This window comes from Triturus cristatus, chromosome 11 (assembly GCF_964204655.1).
Source record: "Triturus cristatus chromosome 11, aTriCri1.1, whole genome shotgun sequence".
Taxonomy (NCBI): domain Eukaryota; kingdom Metazoa; phylum Chordata; class Amphibia; order Caudata; family Salamandridae; genus Triturus; species Triturus cristatus.
Window position 1 is genome coordinate 120652424 of NC_140594.1, and position 22430 is coordinate 120674853.

A 22430-nucleotide genomic window follows, 5' to 3' on the forward strand; every position below is an offset into this window, starting at 1 on the left:
GGATCCTCAGGGCCAGACGGTAGCAAAAAAATGGCGGATGGAAGCTTCGAAACTTTTTCGGATTCGGGGGCGTGTTCCTGCTGTTCGAAAAAGGGCGTGGCTAAAAAGTGGAAAGAACAGCAGGAACACGCCCCCGAATCTGAAAAAGACGGAGCCTATTTGGAGGGACGGCTCTCTCCTCCAATGGCTGGCCTCCGTTTAGGAAGCCAGCCAATGGAGGAGATCCAAAAAGAGAGGCGGGCTAAAGAGCCACTCTAGAAAACATTAAATCTTCCGACTTCCGGTTCTGCCTTCGGCAGACCGGTAGTCCTCGACCTAAAAACACGCCCGCGAGTGGTGCGCGCGCACGCGCCACAGCGAAACATGTGGTTTCGATTATCTCACCCGTGCCTGGGCACGATAATTGAAACCACATGGCTTTTGGTGCGCGTAATAGACACCAATAGGCCATGGGCGGAGCAATGCGCCCGCCTTTGGCCTATTTTGTGCTCTCTTGGTAAAAAACACGCAAAGGCTAATAGCGGGGCACAAAAGGAAAAGCACACGCACGAGCGTGTGCGATTCCAGGCTCCGTTTTGGAAACCCCTACAAAAGGACTCTCGCTGCGCGAGAAGTGCTGCTCGATGCGCTAGCTATACTGTACTGTAAAAAAGAGAAAAGGAAAAAAAGAGGGAGCACTTAAAAAAGATAAAAATCTAACTTGAAGAAAATTATTTTTCGTTGGTTTTGTCAACCTGTTGAAGGCCACTCAAATTCTTCATAAAAGTTTTAATGGAAAACCTTTAACCAGAACCAGTTTCTTTAGGTCGGATTTTGGTCAGAATCCATTAGAACCCTTCTAAACATATACTAAAACTTTTGATGGTGACCAAATAACCCCAAATGTAGTGGTCAATTAAAACACAAAAGATTTCTGGGCATATTTTTTAAAGACAAAAGTATACTTTTCAGTTAGGAAGAGACAACAATGCCTATGCGACAAGACACAATAGTGAGAGCACCAAGTAAAAAAGCATTGGGTTAAAAGATAACTTCTGGACAGGAAAGAAGGACCCAAGCCTCTAAAATAATAGCCACACGCTACCACAGAATACCTATGGGGAAAGAAAGAATGAACAAAGCAAACAACTGAATAATGAAGAGCAAATGGACGATAACCTTGACACATACGTATATTGGGATAAAAACAACTAACCTGTGTCTCTGCCATTCTTTGATTTCTCACAGAGTGGCTGGAAAAAACAGCAAAGAACTGTTAAGTAAGATAGACTATACCATACTGTACAGTACAGAACACAGGTCATAAAAGGAAACAAATATGCAGTGCAGAACACAAAGCTTCATGAACGTACAGCATACAGGAGATAAGCAAATAGAGTAGCCAAGAGAAAAGAACATTTTTCTGATACAGGAGCAAAACTGAAGGCTCCACAAAAAGAATGCTAAGCACACAAGCTATGTACGTCAAGAAAGAACAAATTACCCACCATAGTTATGCATGTACTTATAGTCCTACCGGCTGGACTTGTGAGACACTCAGGAGTGAAAAGTCATAGTAAGAGAACACCTGGTAATCCAGCATAAAAAGGTAATGTTTGAAGACTAGGTGTGTGTGTGAAGTCCTGATCACATTCACAGGTGTCCTTACTAAGAAGCCCTCATCTTCCCTCCACAGTCCATTCCCTTAATGTGCAATCCACAACGTACCTGTATCGTACAGTTGTGGACTGGGTTTCCAGAGGGAGGGAGGGTTGGAACTACCAGTCCAAGGGTCACTATAGTTAATAACTTTCACTAATATGTATATTTTAGTCCACCTTCCTACTGTACTAATGGGAAGATGCCATACCAATTAAGCATATGCAAAGAGGAAAATATGAAGCAAGTTAAGAACATGATTTATTGTGAAACATAACAGGAGATTGATGATACGGATTGTGTTCGTCTAACACTGAGGAAACACATTCCCATTCACCAACCAATCAAGCTGAGGATACAGACTGATGACCTTCTTCCACAAAAGGGCAGCCAACACCAATAGCTCTTTAGTACACACTCTGGGTGGTGAATGGCAGTACCAGTGCCCAGAACTGATAATGTTTGCTATTTACCAAGAAGCAAATAAAAAACATGTATCCTTGAGGACGGTGTTGTATGAAAATTGCCATCATACAAAAGTGGAATTACATCCTGTTAAGTCCTGGTATTGAATTCTAGTCTTCACAAAGGGTTAGATTGCCTGGAATCTAGTATCAGCTGTAAATTGCTTAACCTTGGTGGATAGACATGCATGGGTTACAATTCCTGCCCTCATCTGTTTATCAACACATCTTGGACTGCGCCCTTCTCACGTAGTTTGTGAACCTTCTTTAGCAGGAGATGTATGTGATCATACTTCATATGTGTTTGTCCAACATGTGGTTCTGTGGCCTTCTAATACATTTGATTCAGTATCCATATTGCATGGACTGCAGCACCCATTTGCTTCTGAGATTATCTCCTGCCACCCTCAATGAAATAACCAGAGGGATAGGATTGACATGATGGATGCAATGGTAGTCATCATTTTGGAGACTTGCACCTTCACCTCAAAGGATGTCAGAGAAGTCAGTTTTATGCCAAGAAGTACATGGATATCTATATCAACAATAAGGGACTATTGGGCTTTTGTTATGGAGGTCAAGCATACATGCGCCCTGTCAAGCAATACAAAAAAGAGAGCATGCAGTTCCTCGGGGTGGAGAGCAAGAGAGAGAGGGAAACAGAGAGAGGAGGAATACAAGAGGGGAGGGATTACTCTTGTCGGAACTAGGGTCCTCACACACCCAGCAAGCTAGGTGTCATGCTTCATCATATGGACCTTCTCCTCGTCAGGTCGGCGCTGCAATACCCGACGGGCACCCATAAAGGGGCTCTTTGGCGGAGATCTTTTGTCCCTGGCCGTATGGTGCAGTGCGTGTGAGGGGCCTAGTGGTGTAGTTGTGAGTGAGTGGAAGGGATTTTTAAAACAGGTTGGATAGTCCAAAATATGACTTCATTCAGGCTGGCTATCCGCCTGACTAAAAGCAAACGAAGAGTGGCAGCCTGCTGACATCAAGGTTCAGCTCAGCTATGCTCATCTCTGTAGGTCAACATGTTTCATGCCTCGCGGTCCTTGTGATCCTCAGCAACTCTCCAGGACCTAGTGTGAAGAACAAACTATCTACACATAAATGGTGGGTGCGGTTGCTACCTACCACGTCAAGTACTATGGGAACAGTCTCTCCATGAAAGTCGGGTAACCTAAATCAGTATTACCACCTGCTTCAGTCTATGTTCGGAGCGGGACCGGGACACCTATATCGGGTGTCGAGTAGTATGTCGCCGAATTGGGCTGGGATACCTGCCCCTTGCCGCTCGAACCGCCTGAAAGGAAGTCAGAGAAGTCAGTTTTATGCCAAGAAGTACATGGAACCTAGTGCAATCAGACTAATACTGATACTAATACTGATGTGCGGAGCCTGGAGTGTTGTAAGTCAGCGGTCTTAACATTCTGTGTGAGAAGGTGCAACCCTCAGATATTGTGCACCCATGGTTTAGGTGTCTTAGTGCATGCCCAGTTTATGAGATTTCAGTGTTCTTTTTATGTTCAAGAGCATCATCTACTCACTTTACACACAGATGCTTCCATTCAAGGGGCATATTCATAATGCAAGTCTGTACCTTTGATTGGAAGGTGGAAATCATCAGCAATGCATGCAGTCTCAACAATTGTCTACTCATTGTTTCTTTTGAGTCAGTATGCATTGATGCATGTGTTAGGCAGAAGCCTTTTTTTCACAAAGGAGTTGATTTCCCTTTATGTTTCTCCAGCAAATGGTGAATGGGTTCTTCACTTCCATAACCATTGCTGATCGGTTTAGGAATGTTGTCAAATTTTTAAGACACCATACCAAAAGTACCTCAGCTACAACATTCTTTTGCACTCTGTAAATCTTTTTTCTGTTCTGGTCAGGAAGTGGCCAAGTTTGACAATATGATTTAACAGCCTCTTGGAAAATGATGCTATCTGAGAAGCCATGACCCTGAATAGAAGATCCTGGAGGGGAGAAAATGCTATTTACAAGACATGTAGTAACATTGTTAAAAATGTTTTTCTTTGTAAAGCGGTGAGTGTCTTAACTACGGGACAGGAATCCTTCTCCAGTTCCTAAAATAGAATCACGTACCCGCGTGATATATTGTAAATAATCAAATTATATGACACAGTCGCATGAGGTAAAGATGGTCTTACTAGGTAGAAGCTCAATTTCTCAGATAACAAGACCAGCACATACTCCTTCCAAATCTAAATCTATTTGAAATCCTCCTCTGGATAATGAACATCGCCTGCATCATATGAAGCGGGGTATGGTTTTGAGAAGGTTCTGGGCCCTCTTTCTATATGGAGTCTAACACTGGCACCCCATGAGAATCTCGTGAAGAATACAACCCCTTTCCTATATTTTTTTCTTACCTTGCTTAATGTGGCTATTACTCTCTCCCCCTCCCCCCCCCCCCTCAAAGGATAATTTTGTTACTGGATTTGAAACAATCTTTGGAGTCAAAAAAGGATTCTTTTCAAATAGAAGTCAGAGACCAATGCAATACTTGAAGTATCTGGGTTAAGGTGTATTCTTCAGCACCAAGACGAGGGTAATGATATAGCATGTGAGGGCTTTTGAAGCCTTCTTTGAATACCTATATGTTCCAATGGCCTACAGAGCGTGGTGTGGGCTTCAGGGCTCTCCGCAAAATCAAAATAATCCTGGTATCTTTTGTAAATTAGGAGAAGTGGAAGATTATTAACCTCATCCCATTCAACTTTGGATATCTAAGTACATTCTGTTTATTTGACATATGATATCTCCCTGATAGAGTCGATAGTCGGGTATTGTTGAGTAATTGTATGAAAATAGACTGAATCTTTGTCCCTGCCCACCATTATTATTTTCAGAATCTTAGGGATGAAAAGTGCTTACGTCTAAAACCTAGAGTCACTGTGTTCATGTACAAATTACACACCTTGTACAGATCTAGTAATCGGTATCTACAGCAGCATTTGCAATATTCAAAAAGAATATTGCTGAGGAAATCTTTTCTCAGCAAAGTACTGAGTCTTCTATTTTTTCGTTCTCAGTAGCACTCATACCTCCAAACACAATGACAAAACAATCTGAAAAAGGCATATACAGTGGGTGGAATTGTAGGTTTGGAGCCAATTTCACCAGAAGTCACTCTGTCCACACCTGTGATCGAACCCAAATCTTTAGCTTTTTTAGCAAACAAGGTGCTATTCCAAGTGCAACCAATGAAAGGAGGGATATGACCTGCATGTGACTAGAAGAGTTTCATACTGCAAAACAGGGAGGACAAATGAGAAGAATGCAGCAACACAAGTTTAAGATGCCCAAACAAATGAGATGAGAACATCAAAACAGGCTGCTGAAGACAACAGATAAGAACAAAGAGAACAAAAGAAGTGGTGAGAAGAGTAAAGCATTGAATTAAAAGTGAAAGCAAAAGAGAAGAGAAAGGATAACAAAAGACCAGGAAATGAAAAAGATGAAGGTAAGAATGCAGAACATGTAAACAAGACAAAGAGATGATGAGAATGACCAGAACAGGGAGAATAATGCCTAGAGCAAAAGGCAACATGGCAGACAAGAAAGACTAACGAAAGTAAAGAGAAGAACGCAAAGTATATACCAGACAAAAGATGCTGCTGAAGAAACAGTACAAACTTGAGCAGAAAAACACAAACATTAAACAAATGACCAGTCCTACCTGTGTACGTGTACGGTCTTGGAAGATAATCAAGAAAGTAATATCCTACCCCAAGTCTGAACCACCAGTGTGCTCAGGCTCTTCCAGTTGATTGTGATGCGCATTTTAGCCAGTAGTAGGGCCATGCCTATAAACTTAGCTGTGGCTTTAGTCGAAGTCCTGGCGGGGAGAAGACCGACCATAACACCTCTAGAGAATTTTCCAATTTTGGCCAGTAACCTAGAACTATAGGTCTATAATACCAGTCGGATAATCAGTCAGCAACCCACACGACCCAAGTACATGAGGCAGGCCTGCATTCGGGGTATGACATTGGGGAAGAGGGAGAGTGACTTCAAAGGTAAAGTATAACTATGTTTATGTATGTGTATATGTGCGAGTATATAAGTAAGAACAAAATGTTATGTTTTTATATAATTTGGTGTATATATATTTATATTCTATTCTTATCACCCTTCTTTTTGTGTTTTCGTGTATTTTCATATATTAGGTCTTTTACACATGAATATTTGTTTACATGGGGTGACCCCTGTATCACCATCTTTAGATTTTTCTGAAGGTTATCATAAAGCGAAAACACACACATGCACACAAACATACGCACATGTGAATTTTTAAAACACTGGTGGCATGGTGAGGTCTGTTTCCATAAGGAAGGCATTTTTCTAGTAACGTTAGCTCTGTTTGAGCAATCTGCATGGAACTTTCCACACAAAGAGTACATTCACTTTGGTTTCATCATGGCAAGTGTCGTGCATATCAGTCACGCAGCGGCCAAGAAAAAGGGGATAATCTGAGTGGGGTCGGGAGAGCTGAGTGGTGGGGGAGCTGGATTCCAGAAGTACCATATCCTATGTTCTCTGTCAGTCGCAGTGCCTCTGATGGAGCTCGCATGAAGAGAAAAACTTCCCAAGCTTTTTAAATCATTAATGCTGAAGGAAGCTTTCTCTTGGTGCACGCTGTCATAAGAGGAGAACACCCGCTCTTCGATAGCTTTACTGATGGGGTCTCTGGAAAGGGAACGTATGATTTCATGGGCAGACGGCTGTTACCAATGCAGTCTGAAGTCCTGCTGGTGTGAAGTGCATTCTTATGTGGATGTACTTAGACCTTTACACACCCTTTTTAAAGCGGATTCCTTTTTAATATGCTTACATGTGGCTTCTGAGGCCCTATGTCCAGAGCTGCTCCTAACTTCGGAGCTGATAAGTTTGAATCTCTGTAGTGCTCAACATCCTGTGATTCTGGGGAGATCACTTAATCTTACCAGAATACAAAAACAATGTAACAGCTGCTCATGTAAAATGTTCCAATGCCTTGTCCTAAATACAAACAGCAGAAAAATGCACCACACGGTAAAATCAAAGCATTTCCCTAAAAGAGTAAAGACAAATAGATGCATTTTTAGTGGCGGATTTGTACAAAGTTAAACCTGCTAAAATCATAGCTTCCCTGCTTAACTTGTGCAATCTTAGATAAATATTATATTTTACCTAGACTCCTTTTTCTTCATTGTTGCATATGAAATCCCTTTCAAATATGTGACTTCAGAATACCAGCTGAACAAAAACCTATCTGTGTGTAATAGACTACAATATTGCTCTTTAACAATCTGGGCCACCAACAGGGTTTACATCACAACTGTCTTGCCTATTAGTTCACTAGTGGTTCGTGTTTAAAAACAATGGGCCTCATTTACAATATGTTGACGCACGGCAGTGCAGCAAGCCTTCCTGATGCACTGTCGTGCATCAAAAAGAAAGGGCAGGAATGCGCCGTATCCTCAAGACACGAAGCATTCCTGTCCTTTTGCCCTGCGCTGGCGCACAATGGGCTGCTATGCGCTAACGCAGACACCCTTGCGCCATGGTGCAAGGGCGTCTGCGTTGCAGGGTTGATTGTTTTTGTGCAGGAAAGGACACCTTCCTGCACACAAACAGTCACAAGAGGAGCCTTCCTCTTACTATGTGTGCTGTAGATTGCAGCACACATAGAAAAAGGAAAAAAAACGAGGAGAAATATAGGTATTTCTCCCTGTTGCGCCTCCCTTATACCTCCCCTGGGGAGGCATAGGAATCAGACGCATTCCTAGGTTTACGAAACCTTGTATATCTGGGAATGCATGAGATTCCATGGATGTTGTGTGAGAACACCCACAGCAACACCCCTTTCACGTAGAATAATGCGTGAAAGGGGGCCTTATTTTCATGGCCATAAAAATCTATACAGGGTTAAAGGGTGAGTGATCTTCATCTCTGACAAATACCACTAATTCTGTTAGCACACTCGCTTGGCTAGCGAGTTGTTGCATGTCTTTGACGCATATGGCCTTGAATGCAGTGCACAGAGACCATTCACTGCCGCACACAGGGGAAAAAACATTGACCACATCCCATTTAAATCCTTAAGATTCTTTGCTCTTCAAAAGAAAAAAACTTAGCCGAACAGAATTAGACCAGATCCAACACAAAGCTAGAACTTTACTCAAGAATTGTACTTTTGTTGGTTTGGTGTAAATCCATTCAATAATTTGAGAACTTATCTTTTAAAAAGGTGCTTGCGTTGGGCATGAAGATTTTAAATTTAACAATGCATCAGGACAGTTACTTTGCAGATCCTCCATGGGTTCTCGACCCCAGTTCAAAAATAAAGGCACCCCATTAGCCTAGGGAGCTGTTTCTCCTCTTGTGTGGTGCATATTTGTGAATCCATCTCCTAATTTGTGCATCTGTCGCGTTGTGATTGTCTGGCCATCACAGAAACATTTCTATTGCAGCCATTATTACCCAACATGGTGCACGGAGCACATTATATAGAAAATGGGTACAAGGGGGAAAGTTTCACTTAGCCTACCCCTCCTCCACCCCCCCTCCCCCCCCACAGCCCACTCCGCCACGGTATTCATATAAAAAACTTTTTTAAAAGATCTTTATTGCAGGATGGGCTGATCCTATACAGGATTCGCAGGGCCCGGACTTCCCCTTGGTCCCAGAGACCCTTATGGGCCTCACAATTTAAGAATCCAACATCAAATCCGCAATTCTAAAGCATATAGAGCACTAATGGGGTAGTTTGGCCAAAGGCCACATGAATGGTTGGCTGCATGGGGGAAGGGGGGTGTTGGAGCAGGTTTCGCTGTATTCCAGGCCCTGTGACTTGCCCCCGCTGTGCATGGTCAAAGGCTGTGCTCGGCTGGAGTTGGCTGACTGTAGAGAGTTGGGTGCTGGAGCTGGCCAGATGCCATGAGTTGTGGCAAACCCCAGCTCCAAGGAGCTGGGTGCAAGGCCTGTAGCCAAACCTTTGCCCAACATACCTGCAGGCTGGGCAGTGCTGGCTTTGGCTGCCCCCTCTGCACATGGCCCAAGCTCATGGATTGTTGGTGTTGGTTGCAAAGGCTGGCCGGAGGCCAGGCACTACAGCAACGTCTCAGCTGCGCATGGTCAAAGGACTGCTACCCACCAGCCAATTGTTGGGTGAAGTGCTTGGCTGGAGGCCAAGTGCAATGCATTACCGGGGCCTAAACCCCTTCAGGCAACCCCCAACTGCGATGGACAAAGGCCATGCTCTGTGAGTTTTGCCCACCTACGGAGATTTGGGCACAGAGGTGCGGCAGGATGGCCCTGCATCCAACCACACTGCATATGGCGAAGGCCTAGAGGTCAGGCTGTGACGGCAGCTCAACCAAACATGGCCACGCACGTCAGGTTTGGCTGCCCATGGAGCGATGGAAGCAGGGCCTGGACTGTGCCAGCCCGTGGAGAGTTAGACATAGGTCTGGCCTTAGGATAGGACCCACAGGCGACCACCACTGCACATGGTCTAAGGCCATGTGAAGCGTTGGTTGGCCATCCATGGAGAGCGGGCCACAGGGCCTGGAGTGTGTGCACCCTGAATATCAAACCCACAATATTGGTAGGACATAACATTGACAACTATTTTTTTTTTTAATATACAGGTAGGCGTCTATATTTTCTATACCCAACTCAACATATATGGATCTGCATGGTACATATATCTTCAACGTGGGTAGATGTGAAGTTAGGAACAGCATATCTATACTTCCCTATAGGCACTTACCTTTTGTTATGTTATATTATGTCTCACCTCGGGAGTCCACAGCCTAGCCCCCTGCAAAGTGCCTGGATGCCCTCGTGAGTGTTTAGTGAACTATAGCGATAGGCTTAACATAACATAACTTAACTCTTGGATTTTCTAATTGGTTAAAAAAAAAAAGAAGAAGAAAGAAATCGCAAAAAAACAAAGCTGTGTGTGGTATCTCACGTGAAGTGGCATTGAGGGGTTAACATTCTCATGGTAGAACTTGCTGATGTCATGGACTGTTGTTGTTAGACCTGTCAGCCCTTTGGGTGGTCCCTCCTCATCATTATTTATTTTGTCCCACTTTTGCCTCAAACCCTGTTAGTATTTTTTCCTTTTTGGGAACCACCAGACTTTTTAGTATTGATGCAGATTCAGGGAGCCATTTTATCTACCCCTGGAACTTCTGTCTGAGGGCCTGGAGCACAAAATGGTGGCCACCTGTGACATCACCAGAACCTTCTGCAACATTCTGGAACCCTGTGACAGTTGGAGGCGGTTTGGAATGTTGGGAAGCTAAGCCAGAGTTGACAGTTGGAGCTGGCAGTTGGCACCTGACTGGTGAAGAGAGAGGAGCAAAAACCTGAAGGAGGAAGGAGTGAGGCAGCAGGGGTGGAAACTTGTGCCTGGAGTGGGGTCCATAAACCCACCCTTGATACTAGTCCCTACTGACTGAGCCCAGCCTGGAGCCCTGTGTGGGAGAAAGCAAGAAAAGCCATCTTAAGGACCTGGACAGCAGGAACAGGCCTTAAAAGTAAAGAACAGCAAGTACCTGACCTGGTTACTGGTAACTACCTGAAGTCCGACGTCGAGAAGCCTAGAGACCTGGAGCCCGAGGTGGAGAAGCGGCGCTGACTGGAAAGCAGACGTCGTACCCGGAGCCGCCAGAGGTCGAGAGAGGGCGCCGACGGAGGTCGTGGAGAGTACCAGAGGTCGTGGAGGAAGACACCTGAGGTCGAGTGAGCGGCGTCGACGGGGGAGTGAAGTCCGCCCTCCGAAGTCGCCGGAGACCGAGGTGAAGCGTGCCGGAGGTCGGGAGTGGAGATCGCACTCCGGAGTCGCCGGAACCTGAAGAGAAGTGTGCCGGAGGTCGGGAGTGGAGGTCGCACTCCGGAGTCGCCGGAACCTGAGGAGAATAGTGCCGGAGGTCGGGAGTGGAGATCGCACTCCGGAGCCGTCGGAAGTCGACATCGAGCCAAGACTGCCCGACGTCATCGAACCGGAGGTCGACATCGAGCTGAGGCCGCCGACATCGAACCGGAACCGCCTACCGGCGTCGACAAGAATTGTCATTGAGCCAAGGCCGCCGACATCGAACCGGAATCGCCTCACGGCGTCGACACGACTCCAGCGGCGTCGGAACTTCATAGAAAGGGCAGTAAGTGGAATAGAGGGCTCCTAAGGCCCTGTGAAGCCCTAAGAGGCCATCCTAAGGGCTAGAGAGGTGCTGGAACCAGCTTGATTGTGCCAGGGGTGAGCTGAGACTAATACAGAGGGGTTGTGTAGTGTGGGAGAGCCAGATCTCTAGATTCCCCCTTGACCTACCTCAGTTTAGGCCTCAGCCTTGTCCAAGCCAGGGAGTATACCCCTCAGGCCATCCACCTAACCACAAGCTGTGACTGGGCCAAATCAGCCCATAGTATTTTAAATGTGATCTGATTTTACAGATGTCATTGTTGGCTGATATTATTTATTGAGGGTACTGTATTTATTGTATTTATCTAAGTTATTCCTGTGATGTATTTATTGTCCTGAGCTAACTTATTCCTGCACAGTATTTATTGCCTCACAGTATTTATTTGACCTGATCCTATTTATTGCACCTGTAAAGTGTTATTATTTATTTGACCTGCACTTTTTAAGGAAAAGCCTTGTGTACTGTGATTGTATTATTATTTATTTAATCAGCAACTAAGAGAAAAGAAGATAAAGAGGTATATTTTCAATATAATTTTTAAGGTGTAGTGTCGTTTTTGGAACGGATGCACGCATGGTTATTGTGTGGGTATGACGTATGCTTAACACGGTGCCTGACCCCTGACCACTCGAGCCAAGCTACCACAGTGTATGTCTGGAAGAATCCCATTACCACCACCCTTCCGGTGTGGGAGTGGGGTTTTTCTAACATAATTGGTGTTCAGCGGCGGGATAGAGCTGTGCCTACGCATACTCAACAATAACTGTGGGTAGTCCATAGGCCTACACCTGGAGTTTTCTCAAAGCGGCCTTCCTAATTGTGAGTTTTTGTTTTTTCCAAATTTACTCTGGTGGTGGGAGGAGGTATTATTAAAGGTACCCCCCTGCATTGCTTCTGTAAAAACCTGTCTTCTGACCTGAGTGGGCAAAATGGAGTTTGTGCTAGAAGACCTGGAAACCTATACTGTGGCCCAACTCAGGGAGTTTTGTCAGCGGGAGGGGGTGTATTGTCCCCCAGGAGCAAAGAAGGGTGCACTCCAAACCAGCTGAAGGGCTTGGGGGGAGGCACGACGAGAAAGCAAGGCTGAGGAGGAGGACAGGGATAGAGAGCCCGACAGTGAGGGAGCTGGTTTGTACCAACCTGAGGTGGGGAACCTAGTAGCGGGGCCCAGAACCATTTCCAGGAAGGGCAGCACTGTCTCTAGCGGTGGCTTATCTGAAGTGGAGTTAACAGACCGGAGGGAGAAAAGACAGCTCACATGGGACTTAGCAAGGCTGGAGAAAGAGAAGGAGGAACAGAGGATGGCTCATGAGCTAAGGCTGAAAGAGATAGATCTTCAGATCCTAAGAGTCGGGGCACACACTGTTCCTAATGGTGGCAGCAAAGACCAAGAGAGAGAGTTCACTAGGGAACCCAAACCCTACCTGCCAAAGGACATAGTAGCTAGCTATGGAGTGGGCGACGATATTGCCAAGTGGCTAGCGGCCTATGAGGTCTCGTTAAGGGCCCATGGGGTTCCAGAGAAGTACTGGGGAGCGGGATTGTACAAGTACATGCCTCCAGTTGGTAGGGATGCATTATTGGCCCTAGAGGAGGATGAGCAGACCCACTACCCCACCATGAAGGTGGCGCTCATAAGGAAGTTTGGACTAACACCCGAAAAGTACAGACAGAAGTTCCGGGGTAGTCACAAACTGGGCACACAGAATTGGGTGGACTTCCTGGACTATGCAAAGAAGGCACTAGAGGGTTGGATTCAGGGCAGTGAAGTGAGGAACTACGAGGGGTTGTTTGATTTAGTACTGAAGGAACACCTGCTCGAAAAATGTTTCCCTGAACTGCGTCAACACCTGGTGGATAGCAAGCTGACCAATCCCCGGAAGCTTGCTGAGGAGGCGGACATTTGGGCTAGTACCCGGGTGTCCACAAGGGGGACTGGAGGGGATACTCAAAAGGCCGGACAGGGCGCCCCCCAGAAGAAAGAGGGAGGGGAAAAGAAAAAGGAGTTCTCCAAAGGCCCCCAAAATAATTTCCAAGGTAAGGGAACAGGATTCACCCCTAGGGCTAACCCACCCAGAAACCCTAATCCTGGCCAGAGTCAGCAGCCAAGGGTTGTCCATTGCTACGAGTGCGGTGGCGTTGGACACTACAAGGGAGATGCGAAGTGCCCGAAACGACCACCCCCTCCCATTGGAGGAAAGACCCCCGGAGTAGCTAGTGCAGTGCGCGGGGAGGAGATGCCCTTAACTAAGGGAAGGGAGTGGGCGGGTGTCACTTTAGTGTCCCTGGGAGAACGGGAGATGGTTCCTAAGATCCAGGTGCCCGCAAATACCGTAAATTATGGGCAGTGGGTCACCATCAACGGCCAAAGAGGGGAGGCTCTGAGAGACACAGGAGCCAGTATGACTATGGTACGTAGCCAACTGGTGTCTCCAGAGCAGGTAATTCCCGATGTACTCCACCCAGCCGCGATGGCTGACGGCAGAACAGGCCACTATCCGGTGGCCGAGGTTCCCTTTGAATGGGAGGGGGTTGCAGGTTCACTTCGAGTTGCCGTAAGCCCTGCCGTGCCAGTTGATTGTCTGCTGGGAAATGACATGGAGCACAATGCTTGGAAGGAGGTGGAATACCGGACTCATACTGAGATGCTGGGTACACCTGACTGGGCCTGTGTGAGCACAAGGTCCGCGACTACCCGGAGAGGGAGTTCATTTCGGCTGGAGCCTGGAACAAAGGCCCAGCCAGCTGCCAGTCAAGGGAAGAACCGAGGACAGGAGGAGCCTGCCTCGGCATCCGCACCCCGTAGGACGGATAGGCCACCGGAGGTGGTGGACCAGGAGTCTACGGTGGGGGATGTTACCAAACTGGAGGACCTACCCATCCCGGCCGAGTGGCACGTGGAGGGAGGCCCGTCCAGGGAGGAATTCTGCCAGGGCCAGAGGGAGTGCCCTACCCTTGAGGGGCTGAGGCGACAGGCCGAAGCCCAGGCAGCAGGGAACGTTGAAGGGAACTACAGTGTTTACTGGGAGGATGGCCTCCTCTACAGTGAACCCAAGGCACCCCTACATGGATCGTCACGAGCCTTGGTAGTCCCTCAACGTTATCGAGCCTTCCTTCTGGAGTTGGCTCACGAGATCCCCTTGGCAGGACACCTGGGGCAAGACAAGACCTTCGCCCGTCTTGTCCCACACTTTTATTGGCCTCAAATGAAAGTGTCGTCCGATACCTACTGCCGGACATGTGTGTCTTGCCAAGCCAGTGGGAAAACAGGGGTGAAGCTGAAAGCTCCCCTGGAACCACTTCCTGTCGTTAGCACCCCCTTTGAAAGGGTGGGCATCGACATTGTGGGTCCCTTAGATCCACCTACTACAGCTGGTCACAGGTTTATCCTGGTTCTGGTGGATCATGCCACACGGTACCCAGAGGCAATACCTCTGAGGACCATAACAGCACCTGTTGTGGCTAGGGCCCTGATGGGAATCTTTACCCGAGTGGGTTTTCCCAAGGAAGTTGTGTCCGACAGGGGGACCAACTTCATGTCAGCGTACATGCGGGCCATGTGGAAGGAGTGTGGAGTGACCTACCGGTTCACAACTCCTTACCACCCCCAGACCAATGGTCTGGTGGAGAGGTTTAACAAAACCTTGAAAGGCATGATCAGAAGTCTGCCTGAAAGCCTGCGGAGGAAATGGGACGTCCTCCTACCCTGTCTACTCTTTTCTTACAGGGAAGTGCCACAGAAGGGAGTGGGCTTCAGCCCCTTCGAGCTTTTGTATGGGCACCCTGTACGTGGACCTCTCAACCTGGTGAGAGACGGATGGGAAAGAACTCCCAGAAAGCTTCCCCAGGACGTGGTGAGCTACATGCTGGCCTTCCGGAGCCAAATGGCTAAGTTGTGGAAGCAAGCTTCTGACAACTTGGAGGCCAGCCAAGCAGTAATGAAGGCGTGGTATGACCACAACGCTCACCCGGTGGAGTTGGAGCCTGGCCAGAAGGTGTGGGTGATCGAACCGGGAGAGCTTAGCGCCCTCCAGGATCGCTGGTCAGGACCCTTTGAGGTGTTGGAGAAGAAGGGTAAGGCTACCTACTTGGTGGATCTTAAAACCTCTCGTCAGCCCCTACGGGTGCTGCACGCCAACCGCCTCAAACCCCACCACGAGAGGCCCGAAGTCATTTTGATGATGGTGACTGACGGAGCAGAGGACGCGGAAAGCGAGCCTCTCCCCGATTTATTTGCGTCTCAAGAGAAGGATGGGTCGGTGGAGGGAGTGATTCTCTCCCCATCTCTAACTCCTGAACAGCAGGAGGACTGCCGCCAGGTCCTGGGACAGTACTCTTCGTTGTTCTCCCTTGTTCCGGGTAGGACTCACCTGTGCGTCCATGACGTGGACACAGGAGACAGCCCACCTGTGAAGTCCAAGATCTACCGGATGTCAGACAAGGTGAAGGCCAGCATTCACAGTGAAGTCACTAAGATGCTGGAGCTAGGAGTGATCGAACCTTCTAGCAGCCCCTGGTCCAGTCCGGTGGTACTAGTACCAAAAGCTGCACCACCGGGTGCCCAACCTGAACTGAGGTTCTGTGTGGACTACCGGGGACTGAATTCAGTAACCAAAACTGATGCTCATCCGATCCCTAGGGCGGATGAATTGATTGACCGGCTGGGAGCTGCCCAATATCTAAGTACCTTTGACCTTACTTCTGGGTACTGGCAGATCTCTTTGACTGATGGAGCAAGGGAAAGGTCAGCCTTCTCCACGCCCAATGGCCACTACCAGTTCTGTGTGATGCCCTTTGGGCTCAAGAACGCACCTGCCACGTTTCAGCGCCTGGTAAACCAGATCCTCACCGGAATGGAGAGTTTCTCTGCTGCTTATCTGGATGACATAGCCGTCTTCAGTAACAGCTGGGAGGATCACTTGCGTCACCTGCAAGCTGTTCTCCAGGCCCTGAGACAAGCTGGATTGACGATCAAGGCCAGCAAGTGCCAGATCGGGCAGGGGTCGGTAGTGTACCTTGGACACTTGGTGGGTAGGGGAGCGGTGCAACCCCTCCAGGCGAAGATCGAGGCCATCATGGCCTGGGAACCCCCCAAGACTCAGACTGAGGTCCGAGCATTTTTGGGCCTCACCGGATACTACCGCCGCTTCGTGAAGGGATACGGTACCATCGTAGCCCCCCTCACGGAGCTTACGTCCAAGAAACAACCTCGACGGGTAGTCTGGACGGAGGTTTGTCAGCAGGCCTTCGTGAAGCTGAAGCAAGCCATGTGCGAGGCCCCGGTCTTAAGGGCCCCAGACTTTTCCAAGGAGTTCATTGTCCAGACAGATGCATCAGAACATGGCATTGGGGCAGTGTTATCGCAACTCAATGAAGAGGGTCTGGATCAACCCGTGGTCTTCCTATCCCGGAGACTACTTCCCAGGGAACAGAAGTGGAGTGCCATAGAGCGTGAAGCCTTTGCAGTGGTATGGGCTCTGAAGAAGTTGCGGCCATACCTGTTTGGCTCGCACTTCCTGGTTCAGACCGACCACAGACCCCTTCGTTGGCTGATGCAAATGAAGGGGGAGAATCCCAAGTTGTTGAGGTGGTCTATCTCCCTACAGGGAATGGACTTCCAGGTGGAACATCGGCCTGGAGTGGACCACGCCAATGCAGACGGTCTCACAAGGTATTTCCGCCTTAGTGATGAGAACTCCCAAGGGGTTGGGTAGCTCTCCCCACTTTCAGCTGGGGGGGACGCGTGTTAGACCTGTCAGCCCTTTGGGTGGTCCCTCCTCATCATTATTTATTTTGTCCCACTTTTGCCTCAAACCCTGTTAGTATTTTTTCCTTTTTGGGAACCACCAGACTTTTTAGTATTGATGCAGATTCAGGGAGCCATTTTATCTACCCCTGGAACTTCTGTCTGAGGGCCTGGAGCACAAAATGGTGGCCACCTGTGACATCACCAGAACCTTCTGCAACATTCTGGAACCCTGTGACAGTTGGAGGCGGTTTGGAATGTTGGGAAGCTAAGCCAGAGTTGACAGTTGGAGCTGGCAGTTGGCACCTGACTGGTGAAGAGAGAGGAGCAAAAACCTGAAGGAGGAAGGAGTGAGGCAGCAGGGGTGGAAACTTGTGCCTGGAGTGGGGTCCATAAACCCACCCTTGATACTAGTCCCTACTGACTGAGCCCAGCCTGGAGCCCTGTGTGGGAGAAAGCAAGAAAAGCCATCTTAAGGACCTGGACAGCAGGAACAGGCCTTAAAAGTAAAGAACAGCAAGTACCTGACCTGGTTACTGGTAACTACCTGAAGTCCGACGTCGAGAAGCCTAGAGACCTGGAGCCCGAGGTGGAGAAGCGGCGCTGACTGGAAAGCAGACGTCGTACCCGGAGCCGCCAGAGGTCGAGAGAGGGCGCCGACGGAGGTCGTGGAGAGTACCAGAGGTCGTGGAGGAAGACACCTGAGGTCGAGTGAGCGGCGTCGACGGGGGAGTGAAGTCCGCCCTCCGAAGTCGCCGGAGACCGAGGTGAAGCGTGCCGGAGGTCGGGAGTGGAGATCGCACTCCGGAGTCGCCGGAACCTGAAGAGAAGTGTGCCGGAGGTCGGGAGTGGAGGTCGCACTCCGGAGTCGCCGGAACCTGAGGAGAATCGTGCCGAAGGTCGGGAGTGGAGATCGCACTCCGGAGCCGTCGGAAGTCGACATCGAGCCAAGACTGCCCGACGTCATCGAACCGGAGGTCGACATCGAGCTGAGGCCGCCGACATCGAACCGGAGCCGCCCGAAGTCGACATCAAGCCAAGACTGCCCGACGTCATTGAACCGGAGCCGACATCGAACCGAGGCCGCCGACATCGAACCGGAACCGCCTACCGGCGTCGACAAGAACTGTCATTGAGCCGAGGCCGCCGACATCGAACCGGAATCGCCTCACGGCGTCGACACGACTCCAGCGGCGTCGGAACTTCATAGAAAGGGCAGTAAGTGGAATAGAGGGCGCCTAAGGCCCTGTGAAGCCCTAAGAGACCATCCTAGGGGCTAGAGAGGTGCTGGAACCAGCTTGATTGTGCCAGGGGTGAGCTGAGACTAATACAGAGGGGTTGTGTAGTGTGGGAGAGCCAGATCTCTAGATTCCCCCTTGACCTACCTCAGTTTAGGCCTCAGCCTTGTCCAAGCCAGGGAGTATACCCCTCAGGCCATCCACCTAACCACAAGCTGTGACTGGGCCAAATCAGCCCATAGTATTTTAAATGTGATCTGATTTTACAAATGTCATTGTTGGCTGATATTATTTATTGAGGGTACTGTATTTATGGTATTTATCTAAGGTATTCCTGTGATGTATTTATTGTCCTGAGCTAACTTATTCCTGCACAGTATTTATTGCCTCACAGTATTTATTTGACCTGATCCTATTTATTGCACCTGTAAAGTGTTATTATTTATTTGACCTGCACTTTTTAAGGAAAAGCCTTGTGTACTGTGATTGTATTATTATTTATTTAATCAGCAACTAAGAGAAAAGAAGATAAAGAGGTATATTTTCAATATAATTTTTAAGGTGTAGTGTCGTTTTTGGAACGGATGCACGCATGGTTATTGTGTGGGTATGACGTATGCTTAACACGGTGCCTGACCCCTGACCACTCGAGCCAAGCTACCACAGTGTATGTCTGGAAGAATCCCATTACCACCACCCTTCCGGTGTGGGAGTGGGGTTTTTCTAACAGTTGTACATTACAATGTTCTGTAAATTCTCAGTTACTGGATTGACCGCTGGCTGGTGGATGGGATCTTCTCTATTACAATAAACTTCCTAACTACTGTCTACTTGTCTGCCAAGTTTATTGTGCAAGATACTTCACTGGCGTAGTCGGCACTGGAATTTCTAGGAGAAGATCTCAACACAAGTGTTGATTTCTACAAAGACTAAAGAACATTTTTCCTCAACTTTGCGTGGATTTTAAAAAAAAAGGAAGAGGAAGACACAAATTTAATTGGTTTGTTGCCATCAAGCGGACATGGTACCAAGTGTTATCTGCTATACATGGATTAAGGATGTCATGGATTAGGCGGATTGCATTGCACTATGCGGGCATTTCCTAGCGTGTCAGCTGCCTTGTATGGTGTGTACACAACCTTAACTTCAAACAGCCTGCGCTGGATGGGTGCCTTCGCTCAATGTGCATTTACATCTTTGGCGTGCGAAGCTTAACGTGTGAAGCTTTCACTTGCTGTGGGATCGTCGTGGTGCTTTACTCATCGTGTCTTCTTTGCCATCTGTCAACTTGGTGGAACTATTTGTACATCTGGTGAATCGTTTTGAGAGGTGGTTTTATTTGGAACAATCTGCTGCATGAGTTTACTTAATACCCGCAATTGCTATCGTTGTTATTTTTTTAATGGGTATCTCTCGCGGCAGTGATCACCATTAAAGATTTCAAAGACAAACATTGCCTCTCCAACGGTTGAAGAGCGGCATACCTGGAACTTTCTTGTTTCTTGGAACGGGATCCACAATTGACTCGCTTCTGTACTCCATACCGCGTCACTGCAATCGAAGCTTCTTGTCTCCTGGAACGGGATCTACGATTGACTCCATCTAGCATTCCGTAGTGCGTCATCGCGTATCACGCTATTGCAAGCATGCATGGTGGCCATCTTGTGTACGGTTGCGTAGCAACCGGGAGCGCTCCTTTACATCGCGTCTTTCTGCATGCAACAGCATTTGGTGGATCGGAGCATAAATATTGAGCATAGTTCATGACCAGCGGGAACTCCGTGGATTATCGCCGTTCTGTGTCAGCATAAGATACTTTTACATTGTTAAAAAAAAAAAAAAAAACTTAACTTATAATTGCAGTAAGATGATGGTTTAGATACTATTTTAGAGTGTAATATTAACTATGTGTGTTGGTTCAACACTGTAACAGAGATACATAGTTTCAAGTTGGGGTTGTACCTGTGAAAACAAGTGGTATTACATTCTATTTGGGCAAACATATAGGTGAATCAATCTGAGGGTACTGTGGGCATTGCATTCCTTTGGGAGCGTACAGGTGAATTTCGTTACTGATACTTGAAGTTTTGTTTGAAGATTTTTTGCAATTATGCAAAACGTTACAGCAGCACCTTTTTTTTTATCGTGTCCTGGTTCTCCTCCAATTAAATGGAAAAAATCGAAGGTAGTTTTTGAAAGATATGCCAGGGTCTGTGGTCCGTCATTAAGTGCTGAAAGAAGGTCGTCCTTGTTACTCCACTGTTTAGGATCTGAAGGTCAAGATGTGTTTGATAATTTACCGGATCTTTCAGCTGAGGATGCTAGGGGTCTGAATGATTATGAGATCTGCATTAACCTCTTCAGTGCCCATGACGAGATAGTCTCGTCATGGAGCACGGTTGCGCTGTGCCCATGACGAGACTATCTCGTCATGAACCCCACCCACTAGTGCAACGCCCGGCACAGGAGGGGGAAAGGGCGTGGCACTGAAGGGGTTAAGAAGCTTGATAAGCATTATCTGCCCAAAGTCAGCACAATCCTTGAAAGGTATCAGTTTGCTAAGAGAATGCAATCTACCGATGAGTCAATTGAGGATTATATAACCCAATTAAGAAAGCTTGCCTCCTCATGCAAATTCGAAAACTTAACTGATGAACGCATCAGGGACCAGTTTATGTTTGGTTGTAGCATGGAAAAAGTTAGAGAAGAGTTGTGGTTGAGAGACGAACCGTCTCTTGATGAGGTGTTGACTATTGCAAAACGTATTGAACATTCTTTGAAATGTGTTGCTGTCATAAAGAAAGATGCAGAAAAGGGGGCTAATATTGAGATAGTAAAGATTAAAACAGAAAAACGTGATTTTAACGATAAAATACATTCGGATAAAGTAGTGTCGGAAAGAAAGTGTTATAGATGTGGTAATGCGGGACATTTGGCTAACGATAAAAAAATGTCCGGCTCTCAGTCAAACATGTTCAAAATGCAAATTAAAGGGACATTTCACTGCTTTCTGTAAAACAAAACCCAAAACAAAGGTCAAAGAAGTGGAAATTTATCAAAGGGATTGGGGAGAACCTAATTCTGAGATTTTAGTTTGTGGGCAGATCGTGGTACAGGTTGAAGCAAAAACTGGAAAGAAATCATGTCCTTATGATGAGATTGTAGTAGAAGGCGAATGTACTAGGGTACTATTTGATTCTGGTGCAAAAATTACCATTGTATCAAATGTGTTTTATGGCTCCAAGCTCAAGGGAAAAATTACACTTATGAAACCAGACATCATTCCTTTGGCTTATGGGGGGAACCCATAAAGATACATGAATACTTCAATGGTCTAATAGAATATAAAAACCGGCTGATTAATGGAAAGATTTATGTTTCAAAGCGTGGAGACACATCATTAGTTGGCTACATCAAGGGGATCTAGGGGTGTTTCTAGATCCAAATGCTGATTCTCCCATACAGTTGAGAGAAAGGATTCAACCTGTGGATAAAAATGCTGATGACATGTATGCTCACATACTCAAATCTGAATTTCCGAATGTGTTCAGGGAAACCTTAGGCTGTTTGGAGGGGTATCGACATAAGATACAGTTAAAAGCAAATGCAATTCCTGTGCATTGCAAGGTGAGAAGTGTTCCTCTATCGGTTAGGGATGACATGAAAAAGGAAATAGAAAAACTGAGCAGTTGTGGGATCATCGAGGAGGTTGAGGGATCGGAATGGTTGGCTCCGGTCGTTGCAGCACGCAAACCCAATGGGAATTTGCGTCTGTGCATCGACTTAAGACAACTTAATAAGTGTGATGTGGTGGACAGATACCCATTGCCTAATATTACCGAACTGTTGACCTTACTTGATGGGGCAAAGGTATTCAGTACATTAGACCTGACTTCAGCGTATCATCAAATTGAACTGGATGAGTCGTCTCGAGACTGTACTTCGTTTATCACTCCATTCGGTACCTTTAGATTTAGAAGAATGCCTTTTGGTTTGGTGTCTGCTTCATCAGTATTCCAAAGGGTGATGGAAACAATACTAAAGGATCTTCCCGGAGTGTGTGTCTACCAAGATGACATTTTGGTCTTTGCAAAAGATGATAGGGAACATGACAATAGGTTAAGAT

General features: G+C 47.2%; 1 protein-coding gene across 11 annotated transcripts in view; it reads right to left on the minus strand.

The window, feature by feature from the left end:
• DEPDC5 (DEP domain containing 5, GATOR1 subcomplex subunit) overlaps positions 1–22430 on the minus strand; it is a 628116-nt gene that overhangs the window by 464939 nt on the left and 140747 nt on the right. For all 11 annotated transcript variants that reach the window (XM_085634591.1, XM_085634584.1, XM_085634590.1 and 8 more), the window contains exon 19: positions 1196–1232. In XM_085634591.1, coding sequence (XP_085490717.1) covers positions 1196–1232 — 37 coding nt within the window. The remainder of the gene's footprint in view (positions 1–1195; positions 1233–22430) is intronic.